The sequence below is a fragment of the Rattus norvegicus genome, chromosome 11 (assembly GCF_036323735.1).
Source record: "Rattus norvegicus strain BN/NHsdMcwi chromosome 11, GRCr8, whole genome shotgun sequence".
NCBI lineage: Eukaryota > Metazoa > Chordata > Mammalia > Rodentia > Muridae > Rattus > Rattus norvegicus.
The window spans coordinates 57,400,169-57,419,496 of NC_086029.1; the positions used below are offsets into that span (position 1 = coordinate 57,400,169).

A 19,328-nucleotide genomic window follows, 5' to 3' on the forward strand; every position below is an offset into this window, starting at 1 on the left:
GGCTGAATCCTCCTCTAGACAGTGGGGGAAACCCTACAGTAGTGGATCTCAACCTTCCTAATGCTGTGACCATTTCATACAGGACTTCATGTTGTGGTGACCCCAAACCATAACTGGACTTTTGCTGCTGTTATAAATCGTAATGTAAATATGTTTTTCCAATATGTTTCCTAAATGGGTCATCTGACCCAGGTTGAGAACCACTGCCCTTGATTCATGAAGCATCCTAAAACCATCCTCGTTATCTTGTTTTAAAAAAAATTGACCATCTCTCCCTTCACAAAAACCCCTCTATGCATTCACCTTTCATAGCTGTCTGTAAAATTTTATGTACTTCCAGCCTACCCAGTGTTTAGAGAGTGGAGCTGTGGAAATGAAGGACGGACAAGGAACACTCAGTTTGCTAGCAGAGTCCCTAAGTGGATGGAGATGAAGCTCTGTTTTGAACTGGATCAGTTATCACTGGTTCTTAATTCCATTCATCTATTTATTCAGTTATGCCTATCAAATTTCCTCTATAGCCTCAGCACTCAACTGAGTTCTGGAGTTTTGGAGAGAATGCACCAAGAACTATCATTACAGAATTCACAAGCTCTGAGAGGAAGATAAAAATACAAATAGGACAAAACCATCTGGTTCTTGTTGTACCAAAGATAAATGCTGAGAACCTTACAGAGTACACTGGCAGCGCTAAGACATTTTCTGTGGGGCTAGAAGATGGATGCCCCACATACGTGAAAATGCAGGTCTGGTGGGATCATTCTATGACAGTATGAACCTAGACACGGACAGCTTGGCTGCTCACATGCCTTCCCCAAGCACAAACACTGCCAATGGCAAAGAGGCAAAGTCCGTGATAGGATATCACATTTTCTACTCACTCTGAGGGGTTGGCAATGCATAGTATCCCCTGCTTCAACTCTGAAATCATCCGCCATTGAAATCCAAGTCACCTTTTCTCTAGGCCCCAAGCATGAGAGATCTCAGAAGCTAACTAGCCTAGATATGGAGGATAGGATAGTTAGGAGGATAGTTAGGATAGATAGGAGGAATGGTTTCTTTCAGTCTACCCAACTCAGAGTCAGTATTTCAGTCTGCAAAGCTATGGATAACAGCATCCAATTTTCTCAGCCAACACAAGCATGTGTCTGTCACGGATGCAGTGGCTTGTTGAGTTGGGCTAGTAAAATGCAGTCATGGAGAGAGAAAAGAGGTAGGTGAACAAACCTGCGCTCCCTGGCTTTCCGGTGACATTATTCGGTGGTAAAGGCTTTCTCTGTGGAGGCACAGGTCTTGGGGACGTATGTCTATGACGTGTTCCTGGGATTAAGCCTAAGAGATACTATAAAGTCAATACTTGCAACAAAAAACATCAGTTTGAAATAATCCTTCATAAACAACAGAGTCGCAGCTGGATGCTAAGAGATTTTATATTTTATAGAAAAGTGCCTAGATAGAAAAATAATATGTCTTGGGGTTCCTCTAAACTTAAACTAGTCAAATATTCATGGACAATGAATCACATTAGCATGTGTAAATCAGCTCATGGAACTTTAAGTAAAATATGTAGACACACATGTTTTGGAAGGTCATATACAGAGACTTTAACATCTTTCCCTTAGAGATGCAACAGAAACACTGATGAACATTACCACTCCCAATTGTCTCTAGTTGGGAACCTACAAATCATTTTATCATTTTGATTTTGAACTGTTCAGCATATCTATAATTTTTCTTTTGAGGGATGTTTCACACTGTCCCCAAACTCTAATATATAATTATAATTAAGTAACATTGAAAGTTCTCAAATAATTATATCAAAATAGCACTCATGGCAGCATTGGGAAGCACCCGTAGAGTTGAACGGTGCGAGGACTCCCAGCTAGGGGCCCTGACTAGAAGCCAAGTTTACTGCTCTCTTTGCTTACCCACCCACCACCTCTGTTGCAGAGCTCCAGCCCAATAAATGGTATGCTTTAAAACCTTGTTTGCCTATTAGTCAAAGGAAAGTAGCATGTTTTTTACAGTTTGTTTAATAAAGTCTATTTTGCAGGATGGTTGGAAAAGTTAATAGTATCTGGCATAACTCATCTTACCTCAAACTTTAAGCTGTTTTTTTTTCTCTACTTTTCTTGGATAGGATATTTTCTTTATTTACATTTCAAATGTTGTCCCCTTTCCCCAGTTTCCAATCTGGAAACCCCCTATCCTATTCCACGACCCCTGCTTCTATGAGGGTGCTTCCCACTCCCTCCTACCTCCCAGCCCTAGCATTCCCTTACACTGGGACATCAAGCCTTCACAGGATCAAGGGCCTCTCCTCCCATTTATATCAGACAAGGCCATCCTGTGCTACATATGCAGCTGGAGCCATAGGTCACTCCATGTGTACTCTTGGGTACTCTTTGGTTGGTGATTGAGTCCCTGGGAGCTTTGGGGGGAGGTCTGACTAGTTGATATTATTGTTCTTCCTATGGGGTTGCAAACCCCTTCTAAGTTGTTATAGTTTTAAAATGTATTTCCTTTTTTGTATTGATTTTAAATAATTGAGAATTCTTTACCCAGGAAAATACCATATCACTTTAATCTATTTTCAAGGCTACTAGGAGGAGACACAATGAAGAAAGGTGGGAAAGATAGGAGAGAGGGAAGGGAAAGCCTGTCTGTGTACTTGCTTAGGCAAGGGTATCAACATGCACCCAAATGCATGATAACATCTCTCACAGCATCCTTTTGAAAAGCAGAGACTAGATTGTCAGCGTCACATGTCTATTACATACAACTTACTATTAATACAGGAACATAAATCAAATTAGATCACAATGAATCACACAAGAGCGAAGTTTGAAAAAAAAAAAAGATCTAAAACCCAGTGACTTTGTACTGCTTGACCATGATGGCTCCTCAGAATATTATAGGAAGCAACCATTAGGTTAGTATCCCCCAAAGGGTTTTAAAAGAATTGAATTTGCACTTTCTTTCCCCAAAGATGGCCTTCTGGAATGTTTCTCTAGCAGCTGCCTTCCATGACCAATGGAGCTCTCGCACACAAGAACCATGTACACATGATTTACCATTCGCCATTGAGGTCACTGAAAATCTGAGCTGAGGTTCTGGAGGGTTCACATCTTCTGCCTTACCTGGTTTTCTTGTGGCATGTGAGTCTACTGACGTATTTCTCCCAGTGCTTGATGGCTTAGGTGTCTGCTTGGTTCCTAGGAATGGAGACAATCAACAGGCATAATTGTGAACATTCTTTGTCATGGGCATTTGATAAGAGTTGTCCAGGAAAGGATGCATTTCTTACATAAACACTGGTACTTTTGTGCCCATTTTATTGTCGTCTTCTGTTCAGACATAAAGATACTAAAAGTCCTACATCCATTGCTTCTGTTTTTCTCTGTAGAACTGGCGCTGGGCTGTGGTTTGGGGTTTTGTCATAATTTCCCATGGCATTAATTCTGTGCTGGCTGCCTGGGAGGTATTGCTTCACCAGACAGATTTTACCAAGGGCGAATTGTCACCTTCTGCCAGTCTTTATGAGTACATTTTGTGGTTAAAAAGATAATTTCCCTCCAATTCCCCAATGCTCATAAAGAAACCTTAGAAATCCAGTGTGGTTGGGTTTATACTTTTTGAACTGGCTTTAAAAATATCCCTGTGCAGGTCTGGTCTATTAAGATCGTTGAGGCTGCAGGCACGGCAACTGGAGCAGGAAGCTGAGAGCTCACATCGTCTAGGGCAAGCCCAAAACAGAGAGGGCAAGCTGAAAACCGTGTGAAGATTTTAATCATAAAGTTCATCCCTATTGACATACTTCATCAATAAAGCTACCACCTATACGTTCCAAACAGCGCTAACCAACTGGAGAGCAAGCATTCAAATGCCCAAGACTGTGGGGGACACTTCCCATCCAACTGACCAGCCCTGACAGACTCTTCGCTCTCTGGAACTATAAGCCCAGATAAACCCTTTCTTCTATTAAAAAAAAAAAGATTGTTGAGGCTACAAACTGAATCTTTACCTTTGGGGGTTGTAAAATAGTCCCGGCTTGACATAGAACACTAAGTTGCTGTTTGTAGGAAAACAGTTCAAATTTCTTTGTATGATATTTTTCTCTATCTCCGTCCAACATGGTAGTTATCTGGCTGTTCTCCTGAGTACCTTGGATAGGCTTTGAGATGCTTCCCTAGGATGCAGGGGACCAGGGTGACTTGCCTTAGCTTTGTGTTACTGGTCTTTTGTTAAAAATTATCTTTGCTTTATACAACTTTATTTTTGAAATTAAAATATATCATTTTCCACTTCTTCCTTCCAATCGCACACTGCTAAATATGTGTGTGTACATATACATTCATATATACATATATATCATATATGTGATATATATGTATGTGTATGTCTATATATATATATAACCTGCCCAGTCTAATATTACATGCATGAATATGATTTCAGGGATGGCTATTTGGTATTAGATAATCAATTATTAGACAGTTCTTCCCTGAGTAAGGTTATTTTTCTCACTTTCAATGTTTATTAGTTGCTTGTAACTCTTTGATTAGGGTCAGGGTTGGGGCCCTGTGAGATTTCCCCCTTCCACACTGGACATGTTTGCTGGTGTTGTCCTTGTTCAGGTCTTGTTTAGGTGGCCATGTTGGTGATGCTTCATCTGATGTGATGATGATGATCCTTCTCTTTCTCCTCCTCCTCTTCATCCTCTTCTTTACCCCCTCCTCCTCTTCATCATCTTCATCCTCCCCCTCCTCTTCTTCATCCCATTCTCCTCTTCATCCTCTTCTTCACTCTCCCCCCTCTTCATCATCCTCCTCCTCTTCCTCTTCTTTCTCTTCCTCTTCCTCCTCTATTTTTTTGAGACAGGCTCTCATTATGTAGCTTTAACTGGCTTAGAACTCACTCTGTATACTGTGCTGGTCTCAAATTCAGAGAGATTACTCACTCGCCTCTGGCTCCTGAGTGTGGAGGTTAAAGGCTAAGGTACCATTTCTGACTCTGACAGTTTTTATTAAGAACAAAAACAGGTTTTAGAATCTAAGTAGGGAATCTCATTTCAGAGACAATCATCCTATAAAAGAATCCGTGTGCTGATGGCTTGATGGTAGTTTGCATGTTAAGGATTAAAAACCATATTTATTGTGCCAATTTGTACATTAACAAGGACAACTATGGTAATTGAATGCCAGCAACACTGATTATACAGTTATGTTTCAGAGAAGGTAAAAAGACATCATTTAAACACATTTAATGTGCAGGCAGATACACTGATCACAGATAAAAGTTTTGCTTGTTGTAGTTTGAACGAGAATGTCTCCCATTGGCTCATGTATTCAGGCACTGGGTCCCCTGTTGGTGGTGCTGTTCTAGGCAAGGTTATGGAACCTTTAAGTCACAGAGCTTTGGTGGAAGAAGAATATCATTGGGGGAGGGGAAGTTTTGAGAGTTTACAACCTTGTCCTCCTTTCTGTATTCTTTGTTTCTGTGAGTGTTTGAGATGTGATCCCTCAGCTCCTGCCCCTCTCTCGATGCCTTCCCCACCTTTATGAACAGCTAGCCTTTTAGAACAGTAAGTGCTGTGAAGACTTGATCCTTTTGATTTTTGGAGGAATGAGAAAGACTTTGAAAATTTCTTCTAGAAGAGCTGTTGTGCCTGGGGTTCATAGTACAGTGGGGTCAGAGAACTAGATCATGTGACTGAGTAGTCTGTAAATGACATATAGGCATAGCAAAATACTTCCATTAGTTTGGTGAGGTTTGATTTACCATAATTTCTCAAAAGTAACACAGACAGACAGACAGACAGACAGACAGACAGACACACACACACACACACACACACACACACACACACACACACCCTAGAATGCAAGTACCCTAGAATGTGCTCTTTCAGTAGATCTTATAAGCCCTTCTCTAAATATTTTTGTCCTTCAAAAACAAAGTCTTTTTAATACTGTCTAAGCACTCTGTATTTTTATAACTTGATTTGAGCTTCATAAAGCTTCTGTGTGAAATATAATATCTAGGACCTACTAATGAGGAATCCTAAGGCCAGATTAAACAAGCTGCCCAAAGTCCACTGGGAGGAAATGCTGGGACTCAGAATCATATTCTCTCAGCTCCAAGCACCAAGTTCTTCTATTGGCTCCTTCTCCTTCTGTGTCCTCATGATGATTCTAAGTGACTGTAGCCTATATATTCCATCTCCTGAGAGGGCTACAGTACCACCCTATATGAGAGTTAATGACTTTGGCTAGCAAGCATCGGTCCTGTAACCATGCCTATATCATGGGGCACTCACAGAAAATAGTTACAGGTTTTCATCAGTTCCTATAGGGCAAACACAGACCCACTAACCCCAGGATGAGTACAGGTAAATGGCTGGAAGCAAAGAATGAGTTGGAGATTAAGGAGAAATGGGAGGGAAGGACATGGGTCAGAGCAAGTGAGGTGAGATGAGGGGAGAGAAAGGGGGAAGAAGAGTACATTAGAGCAGGGTGGTTCTCAATCTTTCTAATGCCGAGAACATTTAATGCAATTGTTATGGGTCATATGGGTAATACAATTGGGTCATATTGTGGTGACTCCCAGCCATAAAATTATTTCACTGTTACTTCATATCTACTATTATGAATCTTAATGTAAATATCTGATATGCAGGATATCTGATATATGACCACATTCCCAAGGGTGTCATAATCCACAGCTTGAGAACCACTGAGTTAGAGGACTCTAGAAATTTCCTAGCTGATCTCTCCACAGATGGAGACAAAAGCAGCACACCATTATGATCTCTAGTTATAAATCAGCAAGTCAACAGCACACCACACTTAAAAACCGATAGAAGATAGATAGCATTATCTGGAATTGCAAACAGTAGCCCTGGGGCTCACTGAAGAGAGCTGGAGACGGGAAATGAAGCACTGGTCTCTGATAAACCAGTAAACATGGGCAATTTAATGTAAAAGACAGCATAGGGACAGAATGAGGAGAAAAGTTTAAACGGGAAGCCATAGTATAAGACACTGTAGAGAATGAGTCTTACAGATTGCCTACCAGACAATCTAGCCCAGCCCGTCAGTTGGATTCTTTTTTCTTTTCTTTTCTTTCTTTTTTTTTTTTTATTAACTTGAGTATTTCTTATATACATTTCAAGTGTTATTCCCTTTCCCGGTTTCCGGGCAAACATCCCCCTCCCCCCTCCCCTTCCTTATGGGTGTCCCCCTCCCAACCCTCCCCCCATTGCCGCCCTCCCCCCATAGTCTAGTTCACTGGGGGTTCAGTCTTAGCAGGACCCAGGGCTTCCCCTTCCACTGGTGCTCTTACTAGGATATTCATTGCTACCCATGAGGTTGGAGCCCAGGGTCAGTCCATGTTTAGTCTTTAGGTAGTGGCTTAGTCCCTGGAAGCTCTGGTTGCTTGACATTGTTGTACTTTTGGGGTCTCGAGCCCCGGATTCTCTTTTCTTAAATAGGATTAATGGACACATGCTAAAGGACTGTTGACTTTGGAGGCACCAAGACTGGAACTTCAGTGTGGCCCATCATTGCCATATGGGAGTTTTCCAGAAGTCTACAGATTTACGTAATTCATCACTTAGCAATTTCTTATCCAAGATGAAATAATGATTTTGGATATTTCTAACCATAGTAACAAAACCTTTGCAAACAAACTTGTTGATTTCCAACTGTTATCAGGGGAAATCTATTTTCAATGAATCAGTGATTCTACCCCCTGTGATAAAAAGGGGTGATATTATGGAGGACAGTCCTCTGTGCTTTTGCCTCTAAATATTAGCACCTAGCTAAAAGTTCTTGAGCAGTAATCCAGCAGCCTGGAAGAGTTAGCCACATTCTAGAAAAACACATATCTCATCCTGAAGAGTCTGATTTTTCCTTATGAGACACACTTCATATGGGGGCGGTAAAGTGTTGTTTCTCCATTAGGATATAGAGAGGAGTCTGAGACCATCTGTGTAGCAGAGTCTGGAAGACCGCATGCTCCATGGCACCTCTGGAATTCTACTTTGCCTGGCAAGAATGGAGCCTTCAAACAGTGATGGTTGAGCAGCTAAGCAACCTAGTAGTTGATCTTCGAAGTCAAGTCAGACAAGTCTCTTCTCTAAAGTGTCAAGCAATGAACTGTACCATTTCTTATCACTTCAAATTAGAAATTTCTAATGTGTGGGAACACTTTAACTAAAATGTGACATCTATGTGTCTATGTGTGGAAATCACCAAAAGAAAAAAAAAAGCAGAATAGTAGAATAAGGACCTATCCAAATTATGAGCCTTAGACTAGCATGATGGCTCAATGGACAACTGAGTTCTACATCTTAGAGCCAGATTATAGAAGGAGAGGACCAACTTCTGCAGATTGTCCTCTGATTTTCTGATTTCTGTATATGTACAAGGACATGTACTTGTGCATACATACGTACACACACACACACACACACACACACACACACACACACACACAAATAAATAAGTGTAATAACCTGTAGGCTACTTTCTAACCTTAAAATAAATAACCAACCTACACAATACAAAGCGAGTATCTACACTGGTGTTATTTAAGGGAGCACCTAGCCAAGACTAACCCTGAAGATGATGATGGGTGGATGCTGTCTGCTGACCTTTCTACCTGAGATGAACAAGGACATAATTTTCAACCGAAGTTCTCAATAGGCTGACAACATAATGTAGAACAAGTCGATACATTTGGTTGACCATCGGAAGAGAAACAAAGAATGGGGTGAAGGAAACAAAGAATGGGGTGAAGGCATGGCACTCGCTCCACCTGTGTTTGGCAGTAGTTTCTCCCCCGTAGTTACACCACAAAAAGCGCTTGTCTTCTGCAAACTATTTTGGGTGAGATAATTTCAAAGACGACTTATGTACACAAGATGATAATGGCAGATATTGGTTCAAAAGTGAGTTTTGAGAAAAAGTCATACTGTTGGTAAGTTATAGCATGATAATCCTATTTGCTCTCTTTGGATGATACTCATTGTCCTAGAATCATGTTTACGTTAGAGGCAATAGCTCTCAAATAGAGAGAAACTTTCATTTTTCTGTTGTTATTTGCTCTGTTAATTTCTATTTTTACTTATGCATTCTTCAAGGAATCATTTGAATATTAAAACTGTGTATTTCAATTCCTCCCAGGGGGATCTGAGGGAAGATAGCACTTTTTAGAGCCAGACTATCTATGCCAATCTGAGAAATTATGCAGTTCCCACGTCCAGGTGGGAAGATTGGTACATATGGGCTCATATAGGTACTACGATGTCTCAGAAATCCATAAATCCTCTTTCATTTGGTCTGGAAAATAATTAAATATCCAGAATTCCAGGATACCATATTCTTCAAGTACAGGAAACACAGAATCTAAATGACTTTTAGACTATCTTTAAGTATTTCTTACTTGGAGCTGATTAAGCATGGCATATATACATTAAATACATTCTAATTTTGTTAACAGCATTTTACGTTTGTAAACACATGATTTATATTATTAGAAATATCTCAATGGAACATGGTAGTTACATTTACCCATGGAATAAATAAGTTGACATTTGAATTATTATTAGGCCCACTCCAATAGCTCTAAGGAAGTTAGGACTGTTTGGTTTGATCAGAATGGTTTATAAACTTTAGTAGGACTATAGCCATAGCAACCAGTTGTTAACTGTGTTAAGTCTGCTTCTTCTTATTTACAGTTCACACTGCACACTGCTAACAGATAGAGACCCTTCAGATGTTGTGATGGTCCCTAAGATTATAAAGGGGAAAACCAAGTCATCACAAAGACTGACCTAAGCATAGAAAGTAGTTTGAAATAACAGAAAACAATTATTTTTACTATTTTCATTCTTCAATTAATATTTAATCAGAATTATCTTTGAGAAACAAGACTATATATGATAGCTAATTAAGTAGACTAGGTTTAGGGAAGTGAAATTTTCTTTTCCAACATTTTTAGAGATATTTAAAGTTGATTTTTGAAATGAGTTAAAACTTTAAATTCTAATTTTACAAATATTTTCTAAAACCTATACAAAAAGAAATTGATGTGAGAATTTAACAAAATTATATGAGATGGACGGCATTTAATTTTATTACAACCAAATAAAAATACATTTGTGATTATTACCTGGTCCTACTCCATTTTTATGGGACATCCCTCTGGATTTGGTTCTATCAGGTCTTGTAGTTGTTTTGTTCAGGGCTACAACAAAGTAGGGATTAAAAACAGTTTAGATGTTCTGTATTGAAAGTTTACAGCCGAGGAAACTCACTTAGCTGAAAATCATTTAGCTAGGCAGTAATGACAACTCACATACAAAAAAAAAAAATACATGGTCCAGAATAGAGAACGTAGACACCACACTCTGGAATGAAAGTCATAAACTTTCATGGTAAGAATGAAAATCTGAGTCTGTACTGGGATTGTCACTGGGCTCCAATATGTGTTCTATAGAAAATAAGCAAGGAGTATGGGAATTTCTAATTCTGAGTGGAAAATATTTTACCTTGCTTCCTGTATATGCTATAAGACACATTCCAAAACAGAGTTGAAGGGATTTCAGGATTACATTATATCAAGTGAAAACTGAGACCTGAAATGCATTTAATGGCAAGGCCACTCATAAGTTGGTGATCCTTTTGTGGATATGCATAGACACTAATTACAATAGCCTTTGTACACATCTACTGCTGAGCACTCAGCCATGATGCAACCATGTAAACCTCTCCGTTCTCTAGAAACCAAACACTGAGTGTTATTACATGAATAAGCTCTGGAGCCAGATAGTCTGTCTTTCAGTTCCATTTCTGATTCCACTCAGCACCTCAGTTTCCTCAAACATACCTCTTGGCATGTGGTAAGCACTCAGTCATTGTCAACCATTACTATTTCTATATTCTACAGAAATATATTCAATCAGTCACGTATTAAAAACTCCTTGATTTTTGTAACACAAAGTTACATAGAAATACCTTTTCTCTCTCTCTTTTCATCTTTATTAACATGGGTATTTCTTATTTACATTTCAATTGTTATTCCCTTTCCCGGTTTCCAGGCCAACCCGGAACATCCCCCTCACCCCCTCCCTCCCCTTCTGTATGGGTGTTCCCCTCTCCATCCTCCCCCCATTACCGCCCTCCCCCCAACAATCTCATTCACTGGAGGTTCAGTCTTGGCAGGATCAAAGGCTTCCCCTTCCACTGGTGCTCTTACTAGGCTATTCATTGCTACCTATGAGGTTGGAGCCCAAAGACTATACATGAAATATCTTCTCTTGAAATAGATTTTTTGAACTAATTACCTTTAGGAATTAGAGATTATAGCCAAAATACTGGTTCTCTACATGATAGACTAGGAGTCAAAAGATTCTCAGCAGACAGGCAAAGAACAAAATCCCTAGGAAGATTAATATATTTTCATGTGTACATTTAAGATAGCTAACTTCCTGCTTCTCCCTCCCCAAGACAAACACTGCCTCTTCACCCCAAGGAACCATTGGGGACTAATGTGGAGGGAAATAATCTACCTCCCTTTCTTGGTCCAGATTATCCAACAACCTGGGACAGCCCAAATCAGCCAATTTCCAGAGAGAAAGATAACTCTTTCCACCCCCCCACACACACATGCACGCACGCATGCACACACGCACACACGCACGTACACACACTCCTTAGATTCCAGCTCTGGGTCTCCTTTCCATGTGGGCACTCTGCCTCTGTGTACTTGGTTGTCTTTGGGCATCTGCTTTCAACAAGATCTGGTTGAGCGATGAGACCTTGCTTTTGTGCCTTTCTCTTCTTTAGGTTGGTATAGAAAAGGAAACCATTCCTGCAACCTCAGATGACGTCATTGTCAAACGCGTATGTATTACATTGTATATTGAATATTACATATATAATATTCAAAGAATATAAGAATGCTGTTTCGTTTCCATAACATACCTGGAGATATGATCACACAAAGGTGTGGTCTTTGAGAATGACTTTTGTCAGTCATTACCTTAAAAATAGCTAGCATCACAATGGAAGAAGACAAGGACCAGAAAGGCATTACAGGAACAATCTACACTGAGCAATTAGCATTTCCTTAAATTCTCAAAAGGGTAGAGTTACAGTCCCCTTCCTACTTGGTATGAGTGAAGTGTCTCTCTCGAAGCAGAAGTATAATTGTTTTATTTATATTTTTATCCTTTGAATTGTGAGCTAGAATTCCTGGAAGAAATCAGTGTCAGCAAAGAGTGATTGGCTGATTCAAATTACCATGACGTGGAGAAGCTGCAGGTCCAGAGCTTGATTAATCTTGGACACCATTAGCCCCTAAATAGCCATTCCTTGCCTACCTTGTGTGTTTCCTATAACAGGTAAACCCTGAGGGCTGTATTAACTAAGAAGACCACTAGCTTGCCCCACTAAGCTAAAGATGTCACTATCAGGTAGTATCTAGACTTGTAAGAGAGATTCCCTAGCTTTTTGTACTTTATTCTGCTCCTCAGATGTGCCTACTAATTTGTTTTAAAATGTCCTGATTTACAACTTTCTTTGTTCTGTTACTATAAAGCATGCGTGAAACTACTTCACAAACATAATATTCCAACAAAGACTGGAATGTACTTTCCTGGATTATGGTCACTCCGAATTTTGGCTCCAGGATAAATCATGTCTTTTATTCTTTAGAGATGAGAAATGTTTCTTTTGACGACAGAATATATCAAGTAAAACTATTCTCTTTGAAACTAAAAGCCCTCTCTGACTAAGATGAGATAATTTGTCTTTCTGAGGGCAAGAAAAAACACTTGTAATTGTCACAATAAATTTAAGGTGTGTGCAACTTATGAAGAAATCTCACCAAAATATTTTTATATTTGTTCAGTTGTACTGAGGTTCATAAAAAAAAAAACAAAAAAACTAAGTCTTACCACATCAATGAATTAGGCCAGTCAATTATCCACAAGGACCAGAAAGTTCATGTTCCTTTTATTTCAATTTAATTGTACCTGACCCAGATCCCTCCTCTCCCAACACTTCCTTTTGGGAAATTTGGCTTATTCTCCTCTGTAGCTTCCACAGCCTGCTGATTGCATAGGTCATCAGAGAAAGAAAAGCTTTCTTACCAGGCCTGCCATGTGGCCTTTCAGGTATTCTGGGCCTCACAGGAGTTGTGTGTAATCTGTGTGGTGCTGAAATAGAAGACAGACTTTATGCACATATACCAAATAAGACCAGCCAATTAACCTTTGTTACCACAGGGACCAGTAACGAGGACACTTCATGTAGAAATAGAAAGAACGTTATTACCTAGTTCATGCAGAAGGGATATAAGACAAATGAAACTATTTGTAGCTGTAAGGAAAAGGTATACAGAATGAGGTAGGTCATTTGTAATATTAATAATCAATCATTTACTACATGCTTGCCAAAAGTATTAATTTTATCAGGTGGTTGCTTCACACGATAAATACATAGTAACCTAGCCATCTACTAATCCAGTTAGCTACCTACACTGCCAGTCATCTACATGGCCAGCCAGTCTTCTCAATGAGGATCTACTACCCTGTAGAACATTGATTTTCCAAAGAAAGTAATCTTAAGGGTTAAAAAGGAGGAAAAAGATAAAGGAAGGAAAAATTAGATAGCTAAGAAAAATAATGGTATCATGCAGTCTTTATCAATGTGTCTTTGCTTATGAACCCTGAGATTAATAAATACTCACTGTCTGTGATTACTATACAGAAGCATGAAAAAGAAAATGCACCCCATGTCCCACCTGTCAAGGAAAAGTGAGCAAGCGATCCTAAAAGGAAGATGCTACCTTCCGGTACATGGCGCCTGTTCGTGAAGGAATGGAAATGAAGCCTTGCTGAATGAGGACATAGTGACCATTACGGGTAAATTTGGGTGGAGATAAGGAACTGTTTGTGCTTCCTAAGGACTGAATGCATGTGCTGCTCCTGGAGTCTATCAACTGATGATAGCGCACTGCAGACCACATGTATTCCTGCCACCAAATGTGACATCACTTAATGGTTTTGCTCACATCTTGACTGGATATTTATTAACCATAAATCAGCAATGTTTTGCCTGGCAGGCTTTAAAAAAATACCACCTGTGAAATAGCTTATGGGGTAGCTGTCGCTTAGAAGCTTCAGTGTGAAGGCTTGGATGAGCAGGATTTGCCATACAGAAGGCCAACAACAGAGGCAGACTTAGATCCTCCAGGGGCTGTCCCTGGGGCCATCCCAAGAGTACTAACCATAGTGAACACAAGTACTGCTGTTAGAAAGCCTTACCGCCCACGGAGCCAAAATTGCCTCATGATGATTTGCAAATGGTTCCCTTTGATTTTCTCTGAGAAAGGTAAAAGTGCCAGTCATTTTAACCCAGTTCTGCTTTTCGTGTAAAATCCCTTTGAATATTTGATTGCTTTTGCTGAAGAGAACTAAAAGGGGATCCTGGTTCTTATTTTCCTTGTCATAGACAACACAGGAAATCTTCAAACGTTGCACAGGAAGGAGATCAGAACAGGGTGCAGAAATACGCAGCCATGTGCCATTGCTACGTCAACACCAGGACATAAGAGCTTTTGTTCTGTTTTTTCTAGGAAGAACTTAAAGAGCTGGGATAAAATTGAACTTTAGGCTGTGAGGTACTCAAACAGTTCATTTCTCCCCGAGAAAACCGCTCTAACTTTACACCTATAGAGAAAGATGGTGGAGGTTTCCATGGAACCACGTAAACAGCACTGCCATGCATTTTTTAGGGGTGGCCAATAATACAAAAATTTAGAGATATTTAATATCTATTTAAAAAGTTTCTAAAAGTGTTAAAAATAAAGTATTTAAAACAACACCAAAAATAAATATACAGTGATGGCAGGCACTCTGCCTTGTTCCAAATGGAGACAAAAATCAAGAGCTGAAAGTCAAATAATCATCCTTAAAATCCCTAAAATGCCCTGGGGAAGGAGATTGCTACAGTGGACAGAAGTAGTGGTGCATGGAGATTATTCAGGGTGTAAAAGATGCTTGCTGCCAAGCCTGGCTAACCGTGTAATCCCCAGAATCCATGTGGTGAAGGGAGAGGACCAACTCCATCAAGGTACCCTCCGACTTCCATGCACATGCCATGGCATGGCCACAAGTACTCTTCTTGGCACCGTGGACAGACAAAATAATGTAGAAACAAAAGTAGAAGACAGAGAGAAATGAACGTAAGATGTAGCACCTCGTGTAGGAATTGTTTCACTAGACATGGAAGCAAGGTTGCCACAGAGAAAATGTGTGGGAGTTTTACTAAGCATGTTCTGTGTGGCCCTGGGAGTACTGCTGCTGGGGGTTTGCAATGCCACAGTCTCGTGATCAGTGCTACATACACGGTTAAAGCACCACACTCGGAGCCATGATTTCGTCTCTGCCTCTAGTCTCTTCTGCTGGTAAGTGTTATCTGAGGATTGGCATTAAACAAACTCCAATGTCCCACATGGACCTGAAGTACCTCAGAGCTCAGGCACAGCTTATCAAGAGGGTCCTGGTAACACATAGTTTGTCTCCATCAAAGCTACCCCTACTTCTAAACAGGGTTACTGGAAGGTACCAGTTTATGGGTGCTCCTCCCCAAAGATGGCTCCTCTTCTTCTCCCCAAAGATGGCTTCCTAGCTATTATTTGAAACTCTATGCAACTGCATCCTGGCTGTGCCTAAACAGAAGTTTTGAGACAAAACAAGGAAAGCATAAACCCTAGAATAGCAGAGCAGATTCTCAAATCAAGAGCTACCTGGACACAAGAAAAAAATTATAGTGCATTGTACAATCCTGCTAAGACCATTGTGTTGAAGAGGTCCATTGTTCGAGGACAAGGATGCACTGCCATTCAAGACATTAGCTTGATTTTCAAAGAGAAGAAAATGCCAAAGCAATGGAAGGTTATAGCCATACAGAACTGACTGTGTGTCATCAATGGATGAAGCCGGCAAAAGGGGCTTGAGAAGGGGAAGCAAAGTAGGAAGATGGAGAAGGTCTTCCTTGTTTATGGGATATGATAAACAAGCTCATGAAGGCTCAGCAAGGTAAACACCACCCCAACCCCAACCCAAAGCCCTAGGGAGTTTTAAAATTAGATATCAGCATCCTGTAGCCAACAGCACATCTGAAGCAACAACCAAGGAAACTATGTACACAAACAGCGTTCAATTTGCCTGAGGCCCTTCGTCATCAATATGAAATCACTCTGGTTAGGACAGATCATCTGAAAGCAAAATTTCTTGATTAAAGGAAAATAAGGAACCTTTTCCTTCCAAGAGTGGAGAAACAGCATTACCCTGAGTTGTCTTTGCCAGTTCAGTTGTTCGTGGAATCTTAGTTGTGAAGAGCTCTTGGGTAGACTGGTCTGTTTGTTCTAGGGAAAAAACACAGTAGGATGCTGTGCTTTAAATAACCATCAGCATGATCATAACAAGGGTAAAGCAAAAAAAGAACAGATAGCTCAGGGCATTCTTGATCCTTTATAGTAACCTAAAGTGAGTACATATGTTAATGACTTATCTTTGCTGCCATATATTATTGGTGTAGTGATTATTATAAGGACTTCAACAGCAGCTTCAAGTTCAGAATCCTTTGGCTCTGATTTTTTGACTTTACAATCCTAGGGACTGAACCCAGGGCAATATGTATGCTAGGAAAATGCCCTGCCACTGAGCAAAAGGCCCAAGATAGCTGTTTTATGAGGTCGCTGTCCTTGGATGTCCCTGATAATATCCTTGAAAATACCTTAAGTGTATTTGTGTTTTCTCTTCCCTACTCCACAATTTATATATAGAAAATGAGTAGATCACGTGAAAAGATGTTTATTTCAACTGTAGAAGAAATATCCTTTTATGTTCTATGTGTCAAAATTAAAATGCATGTTTACAGGCTAGAGAGATGGCTCAGTGGTTAAGAGCACTGACTACTCTTCCCGAGGTCCTGAGTTCAATTCCCAGCAACCACATGGTGGCTCATAACCATCTATAATGAGATCTGATGCTCTCTTTTGGTGTGTCTGAAAGACAACTACAGTGTACTTATATATAATAAATAAATAAATCTTTAAAAAATTTAAGAATGAAATAAAATGTATGCTTACTGATATTCAGACATGTTTATCTCAGCAAAATAAGTACTACCTTTTGTTATCCTGAAATTATTACTTCACAATGACAAGATAGATGCTACTGTTTTTTTTTGGTTTTTTTTTTTTTTTTTTTTTTTTTTTTTGCCACCTTAAAGGTCAAGGAAATTGCCGGTTGGGTGATAGTGTTGCCCATTTTTTGCCAGACCTAGTTTATTCTCAAGATTCAGTTTCTGGGAAGAGGTTTGTGATGGTTGTGAGGTGCTGGTTCTCTCCTCAGTAACCAAGAAGCATTTAAAAAGCAGAACAAAACAAGATGAGAAGTGGAAATTAGATAATTAGTGTATTCGGTGATAATTTGTAAAGCACTTGTAAAGCACTTTTTTTTTTTTTTTGGTTCTTTTTTTTTCGGAGCTGGGGACCAGAACCCAGGGCCGTGCGCTTCCTAGGTAAGCTCTCTACCACTGAGCTAAATCCCCAGCCCCATATTGTAAAGCACTTTTAACTTTACCATTTCATGACTTTGCAGACATAGGCTAGAATGGTATATAAAGTTTTCTCCCAAATGAACTACATTTAAATCTATGGTCAGTTACACATGCGCGTGGACACAAACACACAAGGATGGATTTACTTGAAAAGGGATAAAGAGAGGAAATTAAAGCCACTGAGTCAAACAATTCTGCAGGATGCAACAAGGAAAGGCTGAAGCACCAACAAATGTGAGCTGGGACTTCCCCATCATTTTCAGTCAGAACCCAGCAAGCACTTCCCATGGCTGTGGCCATATTGATGTTGAATTCTTCAAAAGCAATTGATCTTATCGACCACTTCTGTCTGATTCACCATCTTTCTGCAGGCCAACTATAAGCTCTGTGGGTGTCCTATTATTATCTTATATCCTCTCTAGATTACTTAAAATGTAAACAGATGAAAACGTTATGGAAGTAGTTGCTTGTTGTACCATTTGAGGGATGATGGCCAGGAAAACGCCTGAGCACTCCTCATACAATTGTTCTCAAAGTAGTTTGCATTCAGGAGAACTGACTGTCCTTGGAGTTTGACCGCCAAGATGCTTGTAGAGATTCTTCTTTAATGGGAAATCATGCAATGTAAAAGTTAAGTGACATGAGCATGTTACTTTCAGGGCCATTTTTAAACGATAAGTCCCTTGTGGAGCAAAATAACACAATTTACCCATGGTGGTTTGTAGTTCCTCTTCACTAGGTCTTGGTGAAATCACAGGTATGAGAGGAATGTCCCGTGTCTCTAAAGGCACTGCAAAAGAAAAGTACTAAGTTGGTAAGTTATTAAGTCAAAGCCAGTGATAAACCAGAATGGTATAGCAGGAGATGCCTTCATTTGAATATAAAAGAGAAAACATCTGCTGAATGGTGAAGAAAGTTAGTGCACACAGGACTCTCAGGAGAAAGACAATGGAATACTAGTGCAATGGTTCTTAGCTGTTTTCTACCAGGAGGCACAATAAATGACATTCCGGTTTCCCACTGTAGAGACCTGGCCAAGACGGAATGTGGCTAGGACACCTTCCTGGTTTTCTGGTTGTAGCTCTGTCTCTCTACCCATCACCTCAAAACCAAAAGGCTTACAGAATTGTTGGGATATGCCTTTTGAGTCTGCTCTAACAAGCAAATCACTGGCAGCTTTGACATTTTGACTGGTACTAACTTCTTGTATCATCTGTCAAGCTTTGACATATGCTAATGTGTTACAGCATCACAGCTGAGAACCATTAAACCAGCAGGGATTATTAACTAGATGGGGAACAGGGAAAGTGGAGCCATGGAGATAAGTGAGGTAGATATGGTCAAGCTTGGTAATGAGCCTTCCTGGGCTGGTCTCCAAAGCAAAACCGTTCAGTATGGAAATCATGCTTCTCTTTATTGGAAACAGTGACCCACAGGGAGACTGCCATCATGAAATGAACTGAGAAAAGGTGACTTTTCAATTAGCGATCATCTGAGAAAGACCTGCAATCTTGGTGGTATCAGAGAAAGTAAATAAGCTGATTGATTAATATGAGAAAAACATTACCTATTGTTGTCTTTGGTGGCTCAACTCTAAAGGTGACAGGAGGCAGAACTATGCCAAAAGTAAACCAAAGAAACACTTGTGAGAACTGCTACAAAGTCAAATCATACCTTTTCTAGATAGAT

General features: G+C 40.0%; 1 protein-coding gene across 50 annotated transcripts in view; it reads right to left on the reverse strand.

The window, feature by feature from the left end:
- Abi3bp (ABI family member 3 binding protein) overlaps nucleotides 1–19,328 on the reverse strand; it is a 216,708-nt gene that overhangs the window by 18,887 nt on the left and 178,493 nt on the right. For 47 of the 50 annotated variants that reach the window (XM_017598136.3, XM_017598128.3, XM_063270909.1 and 44 more), the window contains 7 exons: nucleotides 19,207–19,254; nucleotides 18,349–18,429; nucleotides 16,363–16,440; nucleotides 13,160–13,225; nucleotides 10,177–10,251; nucleotides 3,141–3,215; nucleotides 1,228–1,332 (listed from right to left, as the gene is read on the reverse strand). In XM_017598136.3, the coding sequence (XP_017453625.1) occupies nucleotides 1,228–1,332; nucleotides 3,141–3,215; nucleotides 10,177–10,251; nucleotides 13,160–13,225; nucleotides 16,363–16,440; nucleotides 18,349–18,429; nucleotides 19,207–19,254 (528 nt within the window). Of the gene's footprint in view, nucleotides 1–1,227; nucleotides 1,333–3,140; nucleotides 3,216–10,176; nucleotides 10,252–13,159; nucleotides 13,226–16,362; nucleotides 16,441–18,115; nucleotides 18,242–18,348; nucleotides 18,430–19,206; nucleotides 19,255–19,328 lie in introns of those variants that run through there. The other 3 variants (XM_017598131.3, XR_010056272.1, XR_010056273.1) reach the window with 3 other exon arrangements.